The 20,279-nt window shown below is 46.8% G+C and overlaps 1 protein-coding gene across 3 annotated transcripts in view; it reads left to right on the forward strand.

Annotated features, from left to right (window-relative positions):
• The window catches only part of ARHGEF2 (Rho/Rac guanine nucleotide exchange factor 2), a 174,993-nt gene extending 155,586 nt beyond the window's left edge, over positions 1-19,407 (forward strand). For all 3 annotated transcript variants that reach the window (XM_088467547.1, XM_088467548.1, XM_088467549.1), the window contains 20 exons: positions 3,631-3,698; positions 3,791-3,854; positions 5,757-5,889; positions 6,152-6,264; positions 6,403-6,549; positions 6,669-6,919; positions 7,378-7,503; positions 7,692-7,809; positions 7,967-8,215; positions 10,424-10,500; positions 10,726-10,895; positions 11,110-11,177; positions 11,411-11,599; positions 12,266-12,349; positions 12,476-12,540; positions 12,793-12,834; positions 12,980-13,030; positions 15,007-15,447; positions 15,567-15,756; positions 15,971-19,407. In XM_088467547.1, the coding sequence (XP_088323673.1) occupies positions 3,631-3,698; positions 3,791-3,854; positions 5,757-5,889; positions 6,152-6,264; positions 6,403-6,549; positions 6,669-6,919; positions 7,378-7,503; positions 7,692-7,809; positions 7,967-8,215; positions 10,424-10,500; positions 10,726-10,895; positions 11,110-11,177; positions 11,411-11,599; positions 12,266-12,349; positions 12,476-12,540; positions 12,793-12,834; positions 12,980-13,030; positions 15,007-15,447; positions 15,567-15,756; positions 15,971-16,056 (2,732 nt within the window). In that variant the 3' untranslated portion in view covers positions 16,057-19,407. The remainder of the gene's footprint in view (positions 1-3,630; positions 3,699-3,790; positions 3,855-5,756; positions 5,890-6,151; positions 6,265-6,402; positions 6,550-6,668; positions 6,920-7,377; positions 7,504-7,691; positions 7,810-7,966; positions 8,216-10,423; positions 10,501-10,725; positions 10,896-11,109; positions 11,178-11,410; positions 11,600-12,265; positions 12,350-12,475; positions 12,541-12,792; positions 12,835-12,979; positions 13,031-15,006; positions 15,448-15,566; positions 15,757-15,970) is intronic.
• Positions 19,408-20,279: the final 872 nt, after the last annotated feature.

Consider the following 20,279-nt stretch of genomic DNA (forward strand, 5'->3'; position numbering starts at 1 on the left):
ATGTTTCTCTTGGTGGGTATATAATTTCTTGTATATGACAGAATCCTCGGGTGTAAAACCATTTTATTTGAGTTTATTAAGAATATTTAATAACATCATTGCAAGTGTTTTATCTACCGGTAACAGAGAGTAGTTACAGGTGCCCGTACCCAGGTACACCGTTATATAATATAAATGATAATACTATGATGGAGGCAGTTGGACCACGATCGCATCTGACTGTGTATAGTCATCGTCCCACTAGTGTAATGCAGCTATGTCTGATCTGCGTCCGTCTGCGTACGCTTTAGCAATAGCGATCCCTAATGAATCAGGCCCTCAGTCTGAGCAGCAAACGTCTTTCGGATTTGCCCTTAAGCTGCGTACACTGTGCAGCGATGTCGGCCCCAAAATTTGTTGTTTCCAGACGAATCAAAATGACATATCGTCTGGATCGTTCAGTGTGTACGACCAAACTGCGCACTTCCGCGTTCGTAACGATATTTTATGATCAGCCATGCTGCACGGCCAAGCAAACGATATCACATGTGGCGCCATGCAAGGTAATGAAGGAAGGAACGTTCTGATGTGTACCATGGGATACGGTGTGTCGGCCCGTCGGCCGCCATATTCTCCGGGTACACATAGCTCCAGTGTGTCTTTTCTATGAGCCAAATCTTCCAAACTGCAGCCGCTCAACTGGTTCATAGACGGCGCATCAGCGACAAAGCCACGTGCTGACAGAGGGGGAGGCCACGGCAGTGCGCAACCCACGTAACACCGTACAAGCACTAGTTATAGAGGTTACAGTGTACCACCGCCTGGACAGGGTGCAGGCAGCCATTTTGTCAGCTAAATCAATATTGATGAGCAGGCAGCCATCCAGGTGACCAGAGTGGTGGTGTGATCTGGCATTGTGGTTATATCATTATATATTACGTATAGATGTAAGGTTACGTTCCTGTGTATACCATTCTGTGCCTATGTAGGCTACTGCGGAGCTGTGTGGGGCCCTATGAATGAAAGATGATGATGATGATCTCATTATTTTCCCAGGGAATTGATAAGATATCGGTGAAGGCCACAAAATTGCATTATGCCTCCTAGGACTAGACTGAGTCTCCCTATTAGGGCTAATGTGTAATAAAAACATTTCTGGTTTAATAATGGGTCGTTCCCTTGTAACCCCCACATTCTGGCCCCTTGTAGACGGTCGGGGGTGACCCGATTCTGCAGGAGCTGACTGCGCTCATCTGAGAGCTCGTGATTTGGGCGACACAGACGTTGTAAGCTCTCCGTTCCAAACTGCACACAATGGGCCTATTGTAAGATGTCACAGGAGAAGATCTTCCTGTCTGCCTCACTCATCTCATTACTGGCTACACAGTTTGGGCATACGTCATCTCCCCTCAGGGCACCCCAGACTGGCCATAGCGCCCCCTCCCCATATTCATCCATCTGATGCCCAGTGTCCATTATCCATGTCATAATCCCTTTTTTATTTGATAAATGGCCCTAATGGAGTATAATGACAGCATTTCCGCTTATCACTGTCCACTCTGTGCCTCATGCCTCAGTGGTGCCACTAGTTCCTTGGCTGTGTACCCATCCGTGCTCAGCTCACAAAATGGCAGACCCTGGTGCGTGCCAGTTTGTGTGTTTGTATAAAGCAGTTGGTGACGTGCTGACCACCTCCGGCATCCTCCCTCATCGTCCCCTTGGTACCCCCCTGCCCTAACTCCTCAGGTTGCCATGTTTTTTGCTTTGTTTAGGAATGTGAGGTAGACCTGTCGCTCAGGGATGTAGTGGGACCGTGTACCCAACCCTCTGCTCAGGCCTGATCTGCGCCAGCCTCGTCTCGCACACTGAGGAGGGGTTTCCGGGCTCTATTTATACGTGAGGAGGAAGTAGGTTCCTATCCTAAAACAACTATGCAGTGTTAACCCTGTGCTGCGTGAGCTCTATACGGCACACCATACGTGAGCTCTATACGGCACACCATACTCATTATACCAAGCTCCTATATAGAAGAATTTTTTTTTTTTTTTTAACTCGTAATTCAATATTAGTATTGGTTGGTTACTGATTAATTTTTTTTCTCAAAAATTTTACTATAAATACAAAAATAAAATAGTTCAAAATTACTATTAACAGTATATAATGTTTTTGACATAAAGAATTAATATTTGTAAATAGAATCTCAGCATTAAGGGCCCACCCACCAACACGTGATTATATGGGGGCTTTCCTGGAGTCTGAGAAAATGATTTTAGCCCACCAGAAACTACCGCGTGCCATTTCCCATCTGTAAACCGCGCCAGAGAGCGCACAGGTTTTGTCGTGTGACGGGACAGCACTGATGGTACCAAGGAACAGGGCATGCTTCACTTTCAGTATACGTTTGGCAGCGTAGGAACTATAGCTGATAATTTGAGACACTTTCCAGGTAGGCTCATCGCTTCATACAGAGGGGGCAGCCATTTTATATAGCCGGACAAACTTTCCTCCCTTACAAGGAGCTTTGTGAGTGATGCCCAGAGCTGGTATTATTACATACATAGTACACTATGGTGCAGGGAAGATTTGAGAAACCAAAAGCCTCCTTTTATCTCCTTAAGTGACCTGATCTTATCGGTTACTATGGGCAACCCCATCTTGTTTTTGCACCAGGCGGACATTTTGTCCTCCAGTCCTGATTGACAACTGATCAATCGAGATGTTTATTAGGTTTCTAGTTGCTTTGCACCCACACACGGAGCAATTTCCAGGGCAACTTAACTTGTTTAGGAAATGTACGCAGCCATGTGGTAAAATAGAAGAAGGTGCAAGCTGTATATAGTCTTTCAGCATTGTGTGTTTTGTTAGTGCTATATAATGAAATAGTAGTGCAGCTTTGCCCCATAAGTGTGTGCCGGGTTATAGGGTGTGCACAGACAGTAATGTTAGGAAACCACAAAATGGCCGCCACACAGGAAGCGATGCCACGCATGCTAGGGGTGTGAAATATGTTACAATCCAGGAAATAATAGCTGTACATAGAGGGAAGCCGACACTTCATACTGAAAAGAGGTCATATACATTGAAACAATAGCCAGCACACTGACATGAAAACTGGTGGTCGGCCATTTTCCTGGAGATATTTTCTGAAAAAAAGTAAACCATAAGTTTTCCAATTGCTGGATGAAGTGACATGAACGCATATGAGGCCGAGCTGTGATTTTTTTTTTTTCTTTAAAATGAAACCAATGTCTGATCTAGGAAGCATTCAGGGTTATGTCCGGTCCTATTGCACGGCCATTTTGTGCTCTGTGTGTAAATGATGTCTGCCTCCAGGGGTATTCAACATGCGGCTCTCCAGATGATGTGGAACTACACATCCCCAGCATGCATTGCCACAGTATCAGCATGCCGTAATAGCGACACTTTGGCAGTGCATGCTGGTATGTGTAGTTCCACATCAGCTGGGGGGCTGCATGTTGGATACCCCTGGTAGAGCAATTAACTGAACATCGGTGGCTCTACAGCACTTGTAGAGTCCCCAGGCCAACGAAGTCCGACAACACCTGTAACCACATTTCTTACCTCCCACCATTTTGAAGATGGAGAACTGGAAGTGAGCTGAAAACTGATTTATATTCTGTTTCCCCCCAGCTTGCAGTGTTACCATACACAACCGCTGCAAGGACGCTCTGCCCAGCTGCACCAAGGTGAAGCAGAAGGTAAATACATACCGTGTAGGCGTTATTAGGGGAGGGGTGGGAACAAAACTATTACTAAATTTATATTTCATATATTTATTTTCCTTTCCCAGCAACAGAAAGCCGCTTTTCTAAAGAATAATTCTGCTCTACAGAACGTGTCCTTGCGGAATAAAAGTAAGTGTAATGGCCCCTAGTGCAAGAATTCAATTTCTGATACTTTTTTTTTATTAACATGTATACACTTTACAGCATTATAAAGCTCTACGGGTTCAAACTAAAATGCCTAAATACTAAATTCTGTTAATTTATCACAAAAAATATAAGTGAGACGCAATATCGCAACTGATCTGAACTGTATGGGAAGGGACGGGTGTAGCTATGGCAGCACAGAAGTGTATGGGAAGGGATGGGTCTAGGTATGGCAGCACAGAAGTGTATGGGAAGGGACGGGTGTAGCTATGGCAGCACAGAAGTGTATGGGAAGGGACGGGTGTAGGTATGGCAGCACAGAACTGTATGGGAAGGGACGGGTGTAGCTATGGCAGCACAGAAGTGTATGGGAAGGGACGGGTGTAGGTATGGCAGCACAGAACTGTATGGGAAGGGACGGGTGTAGCTATGGCAGCACAGAAGTGTATGGGAAGGGACGGGTGTAGCTATGGCAGCACAGAAGTGTATGGGAAGGGACGGGTGCAGGTATGGCAGCACAGAACTGTATGGAAAGGGACGGGTGTAGCTATGGCAGCACAGAAGTGTATGGGAAGGGACGGGTGTAGGTATGGCAGCACAGAAGTGTATGGGAAGGGACGGGTGTAGGTATGGCAGAACAGAAGTGTATGGGAAGGGACGGGTCTAGGTATGGCAGCACAGAAGTGTATGGGAAGGGACGGGTGTAGCTATGGCAGCACAGAAGTGTGTGGGAAGGGACGGGTGTAGCTATGGCAGCACAGAACTGTGTGGGAAGGGACGGGTGTAGGTATGGCAGCACAGAAGTGTATGGGAAGGGACGGGTGCAGGTATGGCAGCACAGAACTGTATGGGAAGGGACGGGTGTAGGTATGGCAGCACAGAACTGAATGAGAAGGGACGGGTGTAGGTATGGCAGCACAGAAGTGTATGGGAAGGGACGGGTGCAGGTATGGCAGCACAGAACTGTATGGGAAGGGACGGGTGTAGGTATGGCAGCACAGAACTGTATGAGAAGGGACGGGTGTAGGTATGGCAGCACAGAAGTGTATGGGAAGGGACAGGTGTAGGTATGGCAGCACAGAACTGTATGGGAAGGGACGGGTGTAGGTATGGCAGCACAGAAGTGTATGGGAAGGGACGGGTGTAGCTATGGCAGCACAGAAGTGTATGGGAAGGGATGGGTCTAGGTATGGCAGCACAGAAGTGTATGGGAAGGGACGGGTGTAGGTATGGCAGCACAGAACTGTATGGGAAGGGACGGGTGTAGCTATGGCAGCACAGAAGTGTATGGGAAGGGACGGGTGTAGGTATGGCAGCACAGAACTGTATGGGAAGGGACGGGTGTAGCTATGGCAGCACAGAACTGTATGGGAAGGGACGGGTGTAGGTATGGCAGCACAGAACTGTATGGGAAGGGACGGGTGTAGGTATGGCAGCACAGAAGTGTATGGGAAGGGACGGGTGTAGGTATGGGAGCACAGAACTGTATGGGAAGGGATGGGTGTAGGTATGGCAGCACAGAACTGTATGGGAAGGGACGGGTGTAGGTATGGCAGCACAGAACTGTATGGGAAGGGACGGGTGTAGGTATGGCAGCACAAACGTGGCGTGAATACACATAAAACTGCTCTATAGATTATTGTGGTGGCATGAAGAAGTGGATGAAGGGTTAATTCTGCAGAAGATGCAATATTACACTTGTGGACCTCCGCTGCCACCTTCAGGAACTGATTGGAACAGCATTCAGTGGGATGAGCTTTTTAAATTGTCACTTCGGAAATGTGTGATTCTTATCTGACCATAGCAAGATTTCTAAATGAGCACTTTGCATATGTACATGGTGCAGCTGTGACTCTCCAGCTGGTAACATACTGGTTCCTTTTGCAGCCACTACATTGAGAGAAAGACCCAACTCTGCGATATATCCTTCCGACAGCATCAGGCACTCCCTACTGGGCTCCCGCCGTGGGCGGCCATCTTTGTCTCTCTCCAAAAGTGTCTCCACAACAAACATTGCGGGGTAAGTTTTCTGGTCATTGCAGCTGTGCTGAGCCAAACCGTATCCCCGCTAGCTTTCGTCAAATGCTGCCTACATCTTCAGTCCGAGGCTTTTTGTTTAATAACCAACAAAGTGGTGCCCATTGCTGCGTGTAAGGTCCAATATTGGGTCAATCGGTAAGGCTACTCTAGAGCAGCATAGAAACCCTTGTCCACCACAGGGCACAGTTATATACAGAGCTGAGGTACAACATATCCTGACGGTATTCATGTTTTTTACGCAGGAATTTGAACGATGAAAGTCCGCTGGGAATACGCAGGATCTTATCTCAGTCCACGGACTCGCTCAACATGAGGAACAGAACACTATCTGTGGAGTCGCTTATTGATGAAGGAGGTAGGAACCGGACCGTCCTCTTATGTCCTTTGTGGGCAATACAGAACATTGCTGTGGAGGTCTTACTGACCTATGCACTGTGTGTCACATTACCTCAGCTGTAGTACAGGGCCCTTATTTTACTATTTATCCCGCCAGGCGCTGATGTCATCTACAGCCAGCTGATGAGCGATTTTGCTACGGATGAGAAGGAGTTTGAGGCAGATTCATGGAGCTTGGCGGTGGACAATAACTATCTCCAACAGCACAAGAAAGATGTGATGAAACGGCAGGATGTTATATATGGTGAGAGTCGGGAGACTTCAGGAGGACAAAAAAAACTCATGGGGGTCCTGCCCAGATTGAAGAAGACAATGTCTATGGGATGGTCCGAGCCATGGCTTTCTCCTTTCTTCTCTTCCCAGAGCTAATCCAGACAGAGGTCCACCACGTTCGCACACTGAAGATCATGACGAACATGTTCCGGAAGGGGATGATCGAGGACCTGCAGATGGACCCTGCTCTGGTCCAGAAGATGTTCCCATGCGTGGACGAGCTCAGTGACATTCATATACGCTTCCTCATCCAGCTCTTGGAGAGGCGTAAGGACTCGCTAGCTTGCGACAGCAACAAGAACTTCGTCATTAACAAGCTGGGTGATATCCTCATCAACCAGGTACCTACTCATCGTGCCAATGGCCAGTTGTGTGAAATAAGACATGTCTAGAGAAGTCTCATCTGGAACAGAATCACACAGCACTTTGCCGTCACGTAGAGATCAGTCTTCTTATCATATAAGCTAGGACACTGTACTTCTTATGCGAAGGTCTACTTGGTTTCTATGTTGGTTATGCGCCCATGCTTTTGTGGTATCTTGAACATTTTTTGTGTCTTATGGTCTTCAGGAATTATCTCCATGAGACGGCACAGTCCTGAGTTGTCCTCTGTTGATAGAAAGCCTGTGGTTTGGAGGCCACAGATGGATCTGAGATGTAGATGCCATATTTTCTAAGCCCCATAAGGAGAAGCTGAGAGCTGACCTTGTTGTTGAGTGTATACTGTAAAATTAATTGAACTGTAGTTTGACAGTATTGCTGTTAGGATCACTCTGTAATTAAGTTGTTTGCTCTGCAGTTTTCAGGGACCAATGCGGAGCACATGAAGAAAGCCTACACAGAGTTCTGCAGCCAGCACCAGAAGGCGGTGAAACTCTACAAGGAGCTGTTCTCCCGTGACAAGAAGTTCCAGCAGCTGATACGAGTGAGTTTTCTTTGACCAGCGCACAAGACCGCAAGTGGTCACGAGGTGGCACACTTAAGAATAAGATGCCATAGTTGGAGAATAGGAGGCGAAAGTTGGGGAATAGGAGGCAATAGCTGGAGAATAGGAGGGGTAGATAGATGTCTTCCTGTGGCTTCTGCTATTGACTTTGTTTCCTTGCTGTACAGAAACTCACTCGCTCTCAGCTGCTTCGGAGGCATGGCGTGCCGGAGTGTATTCTCCTTGTCACCCAGAGGATTACGAAGTACCCAGTGCTCATCGACAGGATACTGCAGAACTCCAAAGGTCAGTTGTATGTCCAGAACATGCCGTCACCTGTATGCTTCTTCTGAAGACCATGGAGTCCCACTTCTACCCTACCTTTTGGATGGGCTGTAACGGGATCACATCGAGTAGAATCCATGTCCATCTGCAGTTCATTCAACAGCTTCTCATTCTACAGGTGATGAGGAGGAGTATCAAGACCTGGCTGCCTCTCTGACACTCGTGAAGGACCTCATCTCGACCATCGACCAGGAAGTCTATAACTATGAGAAGAACCTACGCCTGCTGGAGATTTACCATCGGGTGGACAGCAAATCCACTGCCATGATCCAGGGAGATTATTGTTTCGGCAAGGAAGAGTTGCTGCGACGAAAGCTAATCCACGAAGGTTCCCTCTTGTGGAAGACTGCCGCCGGCCGTTTTAAAGGTAGCACTCGGGTCATTTGTGACCATTGATGGTTTCTACACGTTGAGAGAGAGAATGTAATGGGAAGACATATGGGTCTGCAGTTAAAGTATTTCTTTATTGTTTTGGTCCAACTTGTCCAAACAGAGCTACAGACAAAAGTATACATAGATAACCCTCGCTGAGGACCGAAGGGCCACTTAATGATGGTAGTGTTGGAAACGTGCGTGTTCCTCTTACTTTGTATAGAACTAGCTTATATCCTGGTTTTGTAAACGTTCTACACAAAGCAGAACGAAAGAAAACCCCCACCTATTATTAATGATCGTGGTGTTGGGGTAGGTCATCTCGGCACCCATGTTACGGGAAGGGGTTCACGGGAGGGAAAATATGCTGGTTCTTGCCCAAAACTTAGTAGGGTGCCAAAAAACAAGCAAGGTTTTCCTGCCGGATAACCCACGTTGTATTAGCGCATGAGGTTTTGACGGAACCTCACCACTGATTGACACTCCCATTCGTCTACTGAAAGGTAAACTGACTAATTCCACCTTTTGTTACATGAAAAAGGAATTCATGAATTAAAAATAGGTCCCATCAAAAAGTCATATTATTTATTAACTTGTTCCTATAGTGCCAGCATTTTCTGATACAATAATTAGAATAATATGGGTTTCGGTGCTTTTAGCTATGCTGAGAAACGTTCACAAGTCATTGCTGCAAAGGTCCTATTCCCGAAAGTGACATTTTTGTTGAGATTTTACCTCAGATATATATTGAGATGATAAGTTTCTAAAACTTCAGTTCCTGAATTACACAGCTAAAAAATAAATAAATCACTATTTGGATTTTAATTTCTCTAGCAGCCATCAGGGGAATACTGCGCGTGTTGGAATCTGACTGAGGTCCGAGTTTCTGTCCTCTCTATAGCCCCTTTCTAGAGCCAATCTGTACCCACAGATGCTGAGCGCTTTTGTCTAATGCTCTGCACATGGCAGGTTTCAGCTCTGTATTTTTCATACAAACGTGGGCACTGTTACCCAGGATGGGATGTAGTTGAGTTTCCGACGGTCGGGAAACCATCTCGACAGACGGCTTCCCGAACTAAGGTAAGCCGGCCTGTCTTAGCTCTTAGCCATAGGGGGGGAGGGGGTTAGGTTTAGGCACCCTATTCAGCCGCCGGGAAATCATAGCCAACCCACCTAGGATACAAAGTTTTTTGGTGGGAGTAGTGTACGTCCAGGCTGCATACTTTTCCCCTGTTGCACTGATGGATCTTAGTAAACCCCCACGCCCGTGCGTTCTCTATGCCTCTGCTACCATTATTTGGTGAGGCCCTATAGTTCCAGTGTCCCACAATGGTTGCAGAACAAAAGGCGATCTTTGTACTCCTGGTAAATCCTTTTCTCGAAGACTGGATACCTGCCCAGTTTTCTCTCTTACATTGTCTCTTAAGGGACAAGGGGCCTGATTCAGACCCGCTCGCGAGCACATAGCGCTCGCAAGCGGGTCGATGGTCGTCCCAGTGCGCACGCGCGAGACCCGGAGCGAGTGAGACCTTCATTCGCTCCAGGGCTCGCTACAAAACGGGCCGGCTGTCGATGTTGATCGACAGATCGCTCCGTTTTGTAGGCGGGGAGGGGGGGTGGCTGGACAAATGGAGGCGTTCCTGAAGGAACGCCTGCCGTTTGTGGGCAGCCCTACTGACATAATTCGTGATGTGAGCTGTGAACTTCCTGCTCTATTAAAGCAGGAAGATCACTCGGGCTTGCGGGAGCTGACACCCTACCACAAAGGTCTCGTCGCAAGCCGGATGGTCGCGATAATCGCGACCATCGCCAGGCCGCTCGCAAAAGCTGGTCACCCACAGCTATGCGAGCGGCCTGGAGGCGGATTTTTTATTTTTTTTTAAATCCGCCCTGATTCAGAGCGAGCGCTCGCAAATAGCGATAGCTATTGGTTACCTATCCTGGGGATGAGTTATAAAACACCTGGCTTGCTTTCCGGTGAGGGGATATAAAGGAGGAGGATATCCAAATTCAGTAAGATTTTATTAAAGCGCCCAAGTTCCCTTACGTATCTCTGTACCCCATGGTTCCAGTGTTCCATAGTGGACTGTTTAAAATTGAGTAAGACGATCCCTTTCTGTCAGCTCCATCTTTTGATCTTTGGTTCACAGTTAGCTGGGGTTTCCGATATACTCGGTGGGTGATCAATTATTGTCTCTTGTAGATGTCATCATGCTGCTAATGACGGACGTCCTCATTCTGCTCCAAGAGAAGGACTCAAAATATTGCTTCCCAAACTTGGTAAGAGTTCTGAGGATGAGTATTTGTTTAGAAGGACAAGAGGTCTTCTCCGTGTACGTTCCCTGTGCAGACCAAATGTGGTATTTGCGTGTATATATACATATCTCTGTACGTGTCAGTGGGCGTTCTGAGGGCCAGAACATGTCATTTGGGTGCTTTTCTGTTTGGGGTTCCATCATTTGATCGATCTGGTCACGCTGCCCCTGTGCCCTTTCCGCACATTAGGACAAGTCGGCTGTGATCTCCTTGCCAAACCTCATTGTGCGTGACATTGCCAACCAAGAGAAAGGAATGTTCTTAATCAGCGCCAAGCCACCTGAGATGTACGAGGTCCACGCTGCCTCTCGGGAAGAGCGGAACACGTGGATGAAGATCATTTCACAATCTGTACGGGTGTAAGTATCATGGGGGGAGCTTTGGGCGTCCCTGAATCTCTCATTAAGTGTCCCTCTCACCTGCACATGGCAAAGGCAGCCATTTTGGTGGCTATGTGAAAAGTCCCACTGTGCTTTCTGCGAGCGATGGGCGCACATGGAGAGGAACTAAAGCTGATATGAGGACTCTCATGTCATTGTGGCTCTGTCACCTCACTGCTTATTTCACTTTCAGATGTCCCAAACGAGAAGAATTCCCGTTGATTGAGACTGCAGTTGATGCCAAACTAAGGAAATTAAAAGGTACATGGTACATATGGTGACTTCCATCTGCACTCCCGTGTCCTGTCATGTGGCTTATCCTGCCATATCTAGTCATCAGCCAAAGTCTGCTCCCATAACTCTGACCTTACTCTAGCAAGGGCCTCAGAATTTGGTGTAATAGCCCCCCCGCTGATAAGCATATGTTAGACCCAGTGTTAGCAGGGCAGTGCCAGAAGGGAAATCCTAACCCTGTGTTTAATGGTCCCTGACAGAGGTCATACAGCAACGAGACAGAGAAGTGGCTGAGATCCTGGAAGAGAAGGTGACCCTCTTCACCAAGGTGCTTCACCTGCAGACCGGGGGAGACATCCCAGTGACGGGTAACAGTCGCAAGCTCTTCCGAACAGAGTCCACAGATAGCTATCGGGGCGAGAAGCTCATCAATGAGGCCATCAGAGAAGGTGAGACCTGTGGAATTGTGGGCAAACTTAGGATTTATAGGAGGTGGAGCGTTCCCGGTTGGCCAGAGCTGCCACCGATGAGCATTCGGCAAGCCAGTGTCCAGTAAATAGGATGTGTGCACTGCCACCTTCTGGCCAGGTGTGGTAAGGCATTGAGTGTTTGGCAGGAGCAGAGTTGAGTCTAGGGAGATTGGCACTTTAAATCTACTGTTACGCCACACCCAGTATGGCCTGTTTTCTGCTAGGTGAAGAATGTAGAACAATAGATCATATCCAGATACACATGTACATTGGGTATGCAGTCAGGAAGCCGACTGTCGAGATGCCGACAGCTGGCTTCCCGACTGTGCAATCCCGACAGGGGAGTAATGATAGGCTGCAGGGACGGGAGAATTAGGTTTAGGCACTTACGGGGGGGTTAGGGTTAGGCACTAGGGGGGAGGTTGGGGTTAGGCACCCCTAAGGGAGGGTTAGGGGGGGGGAAAAGGGTTAGCGATAGTATATTTACTTACCTGTCGGGATTTTCATTGCTGTCGGTCTTCTGGGGTCGGAATTTGAACCGCTGGATATAGGTCCGGCGGTCATTCACACCGATTCCGTACATTGGTATGATGCGGTGTCGGTAAGGCATCCAGTCTGACGGTACCCTCGCTTTGTGTCTCTTAGTGGAAGCCTTAAAAGATACGATTCTTGCGATAGGATCCGAACAGCCGCTGCTTAGACTGGACCAGCATCAAACCCACCCTGCACGTGAGTATCCACCGCAGTGATTAGCAGGTATCTGGGCCTCCTCTGGCCTCTCTCCCCTTTCTGGTGCCCTTTCTAGCACTTGTGGACCTGTAGCTGAATATCTGTCATTCCCTTGTCTTCCTGTAGATGTCCACACCGGCAGTGTCAATGGATCCGTAGACTCCGGCAAGAACGAGGATCCGAGTCACAAGGTGAGACCAGGAATTCGCAATCGTCCCAAAGCTCCATGTATATTATCTTTCTATTTAGAAGCCACATTTTAGAATCTTAGCTAGATGAGAAGATTATATATTATATAGAAGTTTATATAGGTCACACGTGCTGCTGTATATCCTATGTATTGGGATAATCCTGTACCCCCAGCGCACATGTGACAGCACAATCTACCATGCGTATGATGTTTCGGATTGGAAATGTAAATCCCTTATTGTCTGCTCCTATAGGACCGCAATGGGAACCAGCTGCAGAATAAAGGCCCACAAGAGGTATGAACCTATAGTGTATGCAGTCTTGTATCCATGCCTCTCCTAATTCATATGCATTTACTTAAGATACAGGTTTATTTCTTTACATTGTTGTTCAATTAAAGAAAATAACATTATTGGTGACACTGCACTTTCTGTATTTCAGGAGGCACTGCAGAGGATTTCCAGTATATACAGCTTGTTACATGGGCTACAGGTGAGTGAACAGAAGGAGGGAGACACTGGGTTCTAGATCATCGTCATGTAGGCTGCAGGGGAGATACACTGGGGTTCTAGACCTTGAATACATTGGCTGAAGGAGAGAGACAATGGGTTCTAGACCACCAATACATAGGCTGTAGTAGGGAGACACTGGGTTCTAGATCATCGTCATGTAGTCTGTAGGTGAGATACACTGGGTTCTAGACCTTCAATTCATTGGCTGAAGGAGAGAGACATTGGGTTCTAGACCACCAATACATAGGTTGTAGCAGAGAGACATTGGGTTCTAGACCACCAATACATAGGCTGTAGGGGAGATACACTGGGCTCTAGACCACCAATACATAGGCTGTAGGAGAGAGACACTGGGTTCTAGACCAGCAATACATAGTCTGTATGAGAGAGACAATGGGTTCTAGACCACCAATACATAGGCTGTAGGAGAGACAATGGGTTCTAGACCACCAATACATAGGCTGTAGGAGAGAGACAATGGGCAGAATTCAATTGTTTCCAGCCCCCATCGCGGCCAACTGAGCTATTCAATTGTTGCTCCTGTCGGGCGCGATCACCTGCCAGCGCTCCATTTCAGCTCGCAGCCCCAGAGGGGTGCGAGCTGAAATCTGCGAAAAGTGACCTGTTTGGGCGCCAAAACTGCACTTTTCACGAATGCGCCCAGCACTTTGGTCGGGGTTAGCCGATTTACGCGGCTAAACCCTACCACTTTGGGCGCAATCAGCTGGAACAATTCAATAGCGGCCCGCGATCTCCTGTCACTTTAGATGGGAGATCCGGGCCGCGAAAACAATTGAATTCCGCCCATTGGGTTCTTCATCATCCTTACATAGGTTGTAGGAGAGAGACAATGGGTTCTTCATCATCCTTACATAGGCTATAGGAGAGAGACAATGGGTTTATCATCATCGTTACATAGGCTGTAGGTGAGACACACTGGGTTCTTCTAGGTCATTTGTATGTAGGTTGTAGGACAGATGTCCAGTTTTAGATTATGTAGGTTGTAGGAGAGCTGTACAGGGTTCTAGATAATGTATTAAAGTAAACCTACACTGGGCTCTAGATCATGGTTACATGTGGTCCTGGAGATATACATTGATCATAGTTAAATAGGCTGAAAAAATAATTTAAACTGTATTCTAGATTATAATCACATAGGGTTCTAGAATAATGACATACTCCGAAAAAATGATTCACTAGAATCCTCAGTTACATGCGATCATAGTTACAAAGCCTGAAGAAAATATACAATATGTTCCAGACCACAGTTGGATAGCTGAAGGATACACTTGGGTCTAGATCTTCATTACATAGGCTGTATGAGAGAGAGATGGTGGGTTCTAGACCACAATCACATAATCTAAAGAAGAGATACATTGGGCTCTAGATCATAGTTGATTAGCTGAAGAAAGGGTCCACTGAATTCTAGACCATAGTCAAATTAGCTATAGGATAGCTATTCTGTGTTCTAGGTGATCACACATTGACCGCCGAACAGGTTCTAGATTATGTAGTATATGGGATATGTGCTATTTTTGTCCCATGCCTTTTTATGAATTGGGAGTTTGCTGTTTGTTTGTGGCAGGGTTCCAGGTTGTGCTACTGTATCTATCATTGCTGAGGTGCCCGTGTCCCCCAAGAGTGAGGAGAACCAGCTAACTCAACCTACATATGTAGCAGGCTTCCTCAGCTGCGTAATCCTGAGTGCAATAGATAGATATGTATCTAGCCCTAACACCAATGGGTAAAGACTCTTCTGCCCTCTCAACTTTCAGCTGAGGTTTGCACAGGGAGAACCAGCTCATTATCTGTGGGTGGAATGTTATTCATACCCCCGGCATTACCACACAATTACTGTAGCTATAGAAATCGGGACATTAAACTGTTTGGGGTATGACCAAGAATCCCCCTCCAGTGATCGGGCAGTTGCAGCGACTTATGTTCTGTTCCCCACAGGCTGTAGTCGCACAACAGGACAGTCTCCTGAGTCTCCAGATCCCGGAGAGCAGTGAGAAGAAGGAGAACCTCTGCCGCACAAACTCCCGTGACCTGTCCGTGGCCGAACCCTTGTCCAAGACCATAGACAAAAGCGGGACGGAGCTGACACTGCTGCAGCGCCAACATACCCTGTTACAAGAAGAGCTGCGTCGCTGTCGCCGGCAGTGCGAGGAGAGAGCGCAGGAGTCCGGGGCGCTAGAGGCCAGGCTGAGGGAAAGTGAGCAGGTCCGGAGCAGGATGGAGCGAGAGCTGGAAGAAGGGAAGAGACAAGTGGCCCTCCTGCAGAGTGAACAGGGCAATGGTGCGGTAGAGATTAGCAGAAATCCCCGAGGGACGGACCCCAGGAGACGTAGCCTGCCGGCCGGAGATGCCCTGTACCAGACCTTTACTCCTCCCCAGGTATACTCCAGCTTTGCTTTATCTAGATCACCCCTACTAGACTTCAGATGCTGCCATATCCAGAAAGTCCGAAGGTTCCCTGTGCCGCGCATAAAGGTTTCTCTATACCCCCCATACAGATAAACCATGACCGACGCTCACCCGCCGTCGCTGACCACGTCATACCCATCATCACATTCCAGGAAGATCCCGAACTCAAAGACGACTTCAGCGACCTGACCGAACTGGAGAGGCTGCCAGAGACTGCAGACACAGAATCCTCTGAAGAGGAGGGCGGGGGTCAACCAGCTTCACCGTCAAGCACGCGGGGTGAGCGTCAGTCATACACTAACTGCATTGTGGACCATAGAACTTATTGTTCATTTATATCAGAGGGTACACCACCAACCTTTGTACTGAGTGCAGTCCTAGAGGGCGATTAAGAGGTGGTGGTGAGCGGTGGGGTTCTGTACGTATTCAGTGGATATATAATAACGGGAAGTTCCAGTGCTTTAATCTGATCTCCTGCTTTTATCCTGCGCAGAGTTCCAGAGAATGCAGGACATTCCGGAGGAGGCGGAGAGCGTGCACGACGTGAAAGACGTAGAGACGGGCTCTTCGGAGAGCTGAGGAATGCCAGGCTGCGTTACAGCATGGCTCCCACCGCGAACGCAAGATGGACGAGCTGCTCCTGGCCTGAAACTCCAGGGAGCAGTGAGATAAAAGTGACTGTACTGTTAGCGGAAGCGAGATATGGCTCAATCCGCGTCTTATTTGTCATACCGTGTCACGGCTTCTGACAGAGCTGCGTGCGACTGCTAGCTGCAGGCACAAGATACGCTGTTGGGATGTGTGGGAAGGGGCGAGCAAAGTGCAGAAATCACTTAGACCCTTAAACACAGCGTTATAAATGTCAGAACAAATGTACGAATCCAAGAACAGTGTTTACGATTTGGGCCGTTGCTGGCAAATGTGCAGCATAAGGTTTTGACACTAATGTTGGACTCTGCAGCAGTTGGACTGCCCCCTGGTGGTCATTGACTATCGAAGTGTTTTATACATGAAAGGAACCTGGAGATTAACTTGCATCAGGTTGTGCTGCATCACATGCCGGCCTCCTCTTTGCAACATCTGTTCACACCAGGGGGCGATTCAAACGCTTTAAAAGCTTCTGTCCTTTATATTAGGTTTTTGTTTTATCATCTCTCATCGGCTTCAGTCACATCCCCTTTTTTTTTGTGGTAGTGGTTTTAAAATTGGCATTAGACATTTGTAAATACAGCGTCTAGGGTTTTCCATTCAAAGTAACATTGGCAACGCTGTTTTTATGTGAATAAGGCTCTAATTGGCATTATTTTAAAAGTTCTGCCTATGCACAGTGCTGATCTCAAGTTATCATCCTATTTGATGTCCCAGAAAGGAATGGGGACACCAGATGTAATCTAGAAGTTTCTGCTAAGGTGGAGGTTCTCTAGCTGCTGTGGTACTACAAGTACCAGAATGACATACTGTATCTTGAAGCTGGGGCACTCTCTCTTGTGGAGGGCATGGTGGAACTTCTAGTCCATCAGCAGCTGGGAGATACAGGGCTTGCCTAATGTTTTACATTACAAACTACAATATATGCATTATTGGCACCACCTTGTGGCCAAACAATATTATGGCAGGCCACGTAGAACTTGCTGTAACGAACTTGATGTAAATACATTATTTTTCAACAATTTCACTTGTACAATGTACATATAGAATTACAAAATGCTTTCTTATGACTTGAAGTCCTTTTTGATTAATGGTTGCACTTTAAAACATCTGGTCTATTACCAAAGTATCAATGTTAACATGGAAAGATATATCTAATGAACTGCCTTTTTCATTTACCAAACGATGAGAGGATGTATCAAAGCCTACAACGAGGAGCACGTTGCCTAAATACTAATCAGCTGGTCTTAAGGGGCCTATCCATTACCCGACTTTGTGAACAATCCGACCAAAACCAGCAGTTCGCAAAGTCGGGTAATGGATAGCCGGCAAGGACCAGTGATGCGCGTGCACGCTGGGTCCTTGCCGTCCCCGACTATCTGTGGAACGTGCCCATCAACCTGACGACGCTCGTCAGGTTCAGCATGTTCAGAGATAGGAGGTCGGTCTCCTGCACTAAATGCCGTTCAGTGCGGGTACCACACCTCGGCGACCTGAAGCTCTGAACGCTAGACGTTCAGTCTTTCAGGTCGCGTAGTGGGTAGGCCCCTTTAGGTTTTCAAAGCACAAATTATTATAATTTATTCCATTTTATTTTTGTTTGTGGTTTTTTTTTTTATTAACCAAAATCTAAGTTTTTAATGAAATGAAGGGACTTTAGCAAACCTAGATCTGAACCTCCAGCCGTCTGCTCCCAACATTCATGAACTGGCGTGTATTTTATGCCGCAGCTCTCTGTAAGACGGGTTTCGTGGTTTTTTTTTTTGTTTTATGTATTTTTTTTTATGTATTTATTTTTGATGCAATCACTGTTTTTAAGTTATTATTTGGAACATCCGGACAGGAGCGAGGAGTAGCTTCGCCCCCATCTCTGTCACGCGTAACGGACCGGCAGCCTGAGCCGCTCTTCGCTCTGCTACGGACGTTGGATCATGACTGTTACACTGCTTTGAACAGGAAGGTCCTTCATGTAAGAAGCAGGTGACCAAATCTTGTGTAGCGACCCCCCCTCCCCCCACCCCAGACAGAATTCATTTCTTCCACGCTGCTGTCTGCCCACAAAATCTCTTCTAGTTGTGACCTTGTCCCGCGGCCTTCGGACGCTTCTAAATCTAGTATTATAATCACCTTTCAGAAATTCCCAGGTTTCAGTTCACCATTTATTTAGCAGTATGGGGAAAAAATAATCTGAGATTGAATGCGCGCAAGGGCCATTTCTGCCCATCGTGGGGCAAATCCGCTAACCACGGTGGGCGAGTGTCTAATAATAGGCACTAATGTATGATAACTACTTAGATAGTCAAACTATGGGGGGTGTTGTTGTTTTGCTGGATCTCGCCATGCTTTCCAGGAATATGACATTTCTTACCGCTCCCGATACTTTAGAATTATTTGGTCGGGATGAGATGCGAATGTTTCAGTGTATGGGAGTGCCAGCTTGTTTATTTGTGCCTGACACGATGCCATACAAAGCAGAGTCTAGTCCTATCAAAGCCTTGATGCATTGTTCAGAGGGGCATTTATTTTATTGTTTGGGGTCCTGTGTCACACATAACCGGTGGGCTCCTCATGTTTGTTACACTCCGCTCAGCTGCTCCACACTAACGGGAAACCTTCTAATACCCCCCCACACACATCCCTTCCCCCCGAATGCTATTTATATTTTGTACGAATTGATCTCCTGTAAATAGTTTTATTTGATTATCACAGCTGTATTTTTATTTCTGAAAAGTTTTAAAATAACCTATTGATGGGTAAGCTTATAATATCCTTCCAGATTTCCATTTTTGTATCTGTGTAATTCTCTCATTGTGCTTTAATTCCCCTGTTATAACGAGATCTCCATGAGGCAGAGGGATCTCTAACTAGGTGGCTTATATCCAATTTAAAGAGGAAAAAAAACAAGAACCCACCATCGGCATAAAGTCCCGTGCACTCTGTAGGTACCTTACCGCCCCTATGTGTTGGCGATTGGGTATAATTTACACCTGGACCAATTAATGGAACAAATATTGCCAATATGAACCGTTCTTTTTTTTAAACCTGCGGCAGCTTGTGAATTTTTAACGAGAGTGCGAAAAAAAATGGGGGGGGGGGTGAGTAACACAAATATTTGTATGTGTGCGTGTATATATATAAATAATAGTTTTGTAAATAGCCTGACTTAATAATGTATGAAATTCAAGTCATGTTTTGTTCTCATAGAAATACACACAAAAAAAAAATGGAGAAAAAAAAAGTTATTTTTTGCTTCGATGGTCAATAAAATTGTATTCATACTGAGTGGTCTGCGGCTACTTCCTACGCTGTCGTACATAAACCGCCTAAGGGTATTCAATCCCAATCCATTCACATTGTGCTGGTATAAAAAGCCGCCATCGCCGCGCAGCAGCGACATAATGTTACAACAGCGGAAAGTCCTCCTGTATACTCGGTACTCTGCAGTAAGTGACTCCCAAGTCTTATCTCTCTTATAAGTTCTGCATTGGCAGGATCAGTATATAAATCACATCCTTATATTATCTATAGGGGAAACACCCCAATATAACATATTTAGGAAATTATGTTGAGTGCGGCTGAGGACCCGAGCAACGCCGCTAAGATGGCCACTGGTGCATGAAAAGGTTAAACTTCTGTGCTCAGGGGCCATCAAGCCGAAATGACGGTCCCCTGCGCCTAATGTGGACTAAATATATGGCTAGTGTTGTACATAGTGTGTTTAAGCATGTGCCACTGTAATAACACAATATATGTAATAGATGGCACTGACACGCTGGGATAGATAATATCCACTGTTGCAGCGCCAAAGGAGAATAAGTCCAGGCGCTGTGCGCCCGCTGTATATCTTATGTTAATAAGGTATTAAAAGATAGGTACCGCCATGTTGGAGATTCAGCTTTGCTTTGTGACATCTGATATCCCATATAAGTGCCAAACACTTCCCTATTCTCTGGCTGTCCTGAACTTGAGCCCAGTAACTCTGAATTCGCCCTCTGCTCGCTAGCACAGCAGGACTGGTCCACGGTAAGCGGCCGGTGGGGAATTAGCCGTCATCAGCCAGGAGGTTCTGCAGCAGTGTGACCACCCGCGTACCTAGAACAAGTAAGTCGTTCCAGGTGCAAGAGTTAGGAGGCTGGCGTTGGCTACATCTTAAT

Source organism: Taudactylus pleione, unplaced genomic scaffold (genome assembly GCF_031769625.1).
Source record: "Taudactylus pleione unplaced genomic scaffold, aTauple2 ptg000073l, whole genome shotgun sequence".
Taxonomy (NCBI): domain Eukaryota; kingdom Metazoa; phylum Chordata; class Amphibia; order Anura; family Myobatrachidae; genus Taudactylus; species Taudactylus pleione.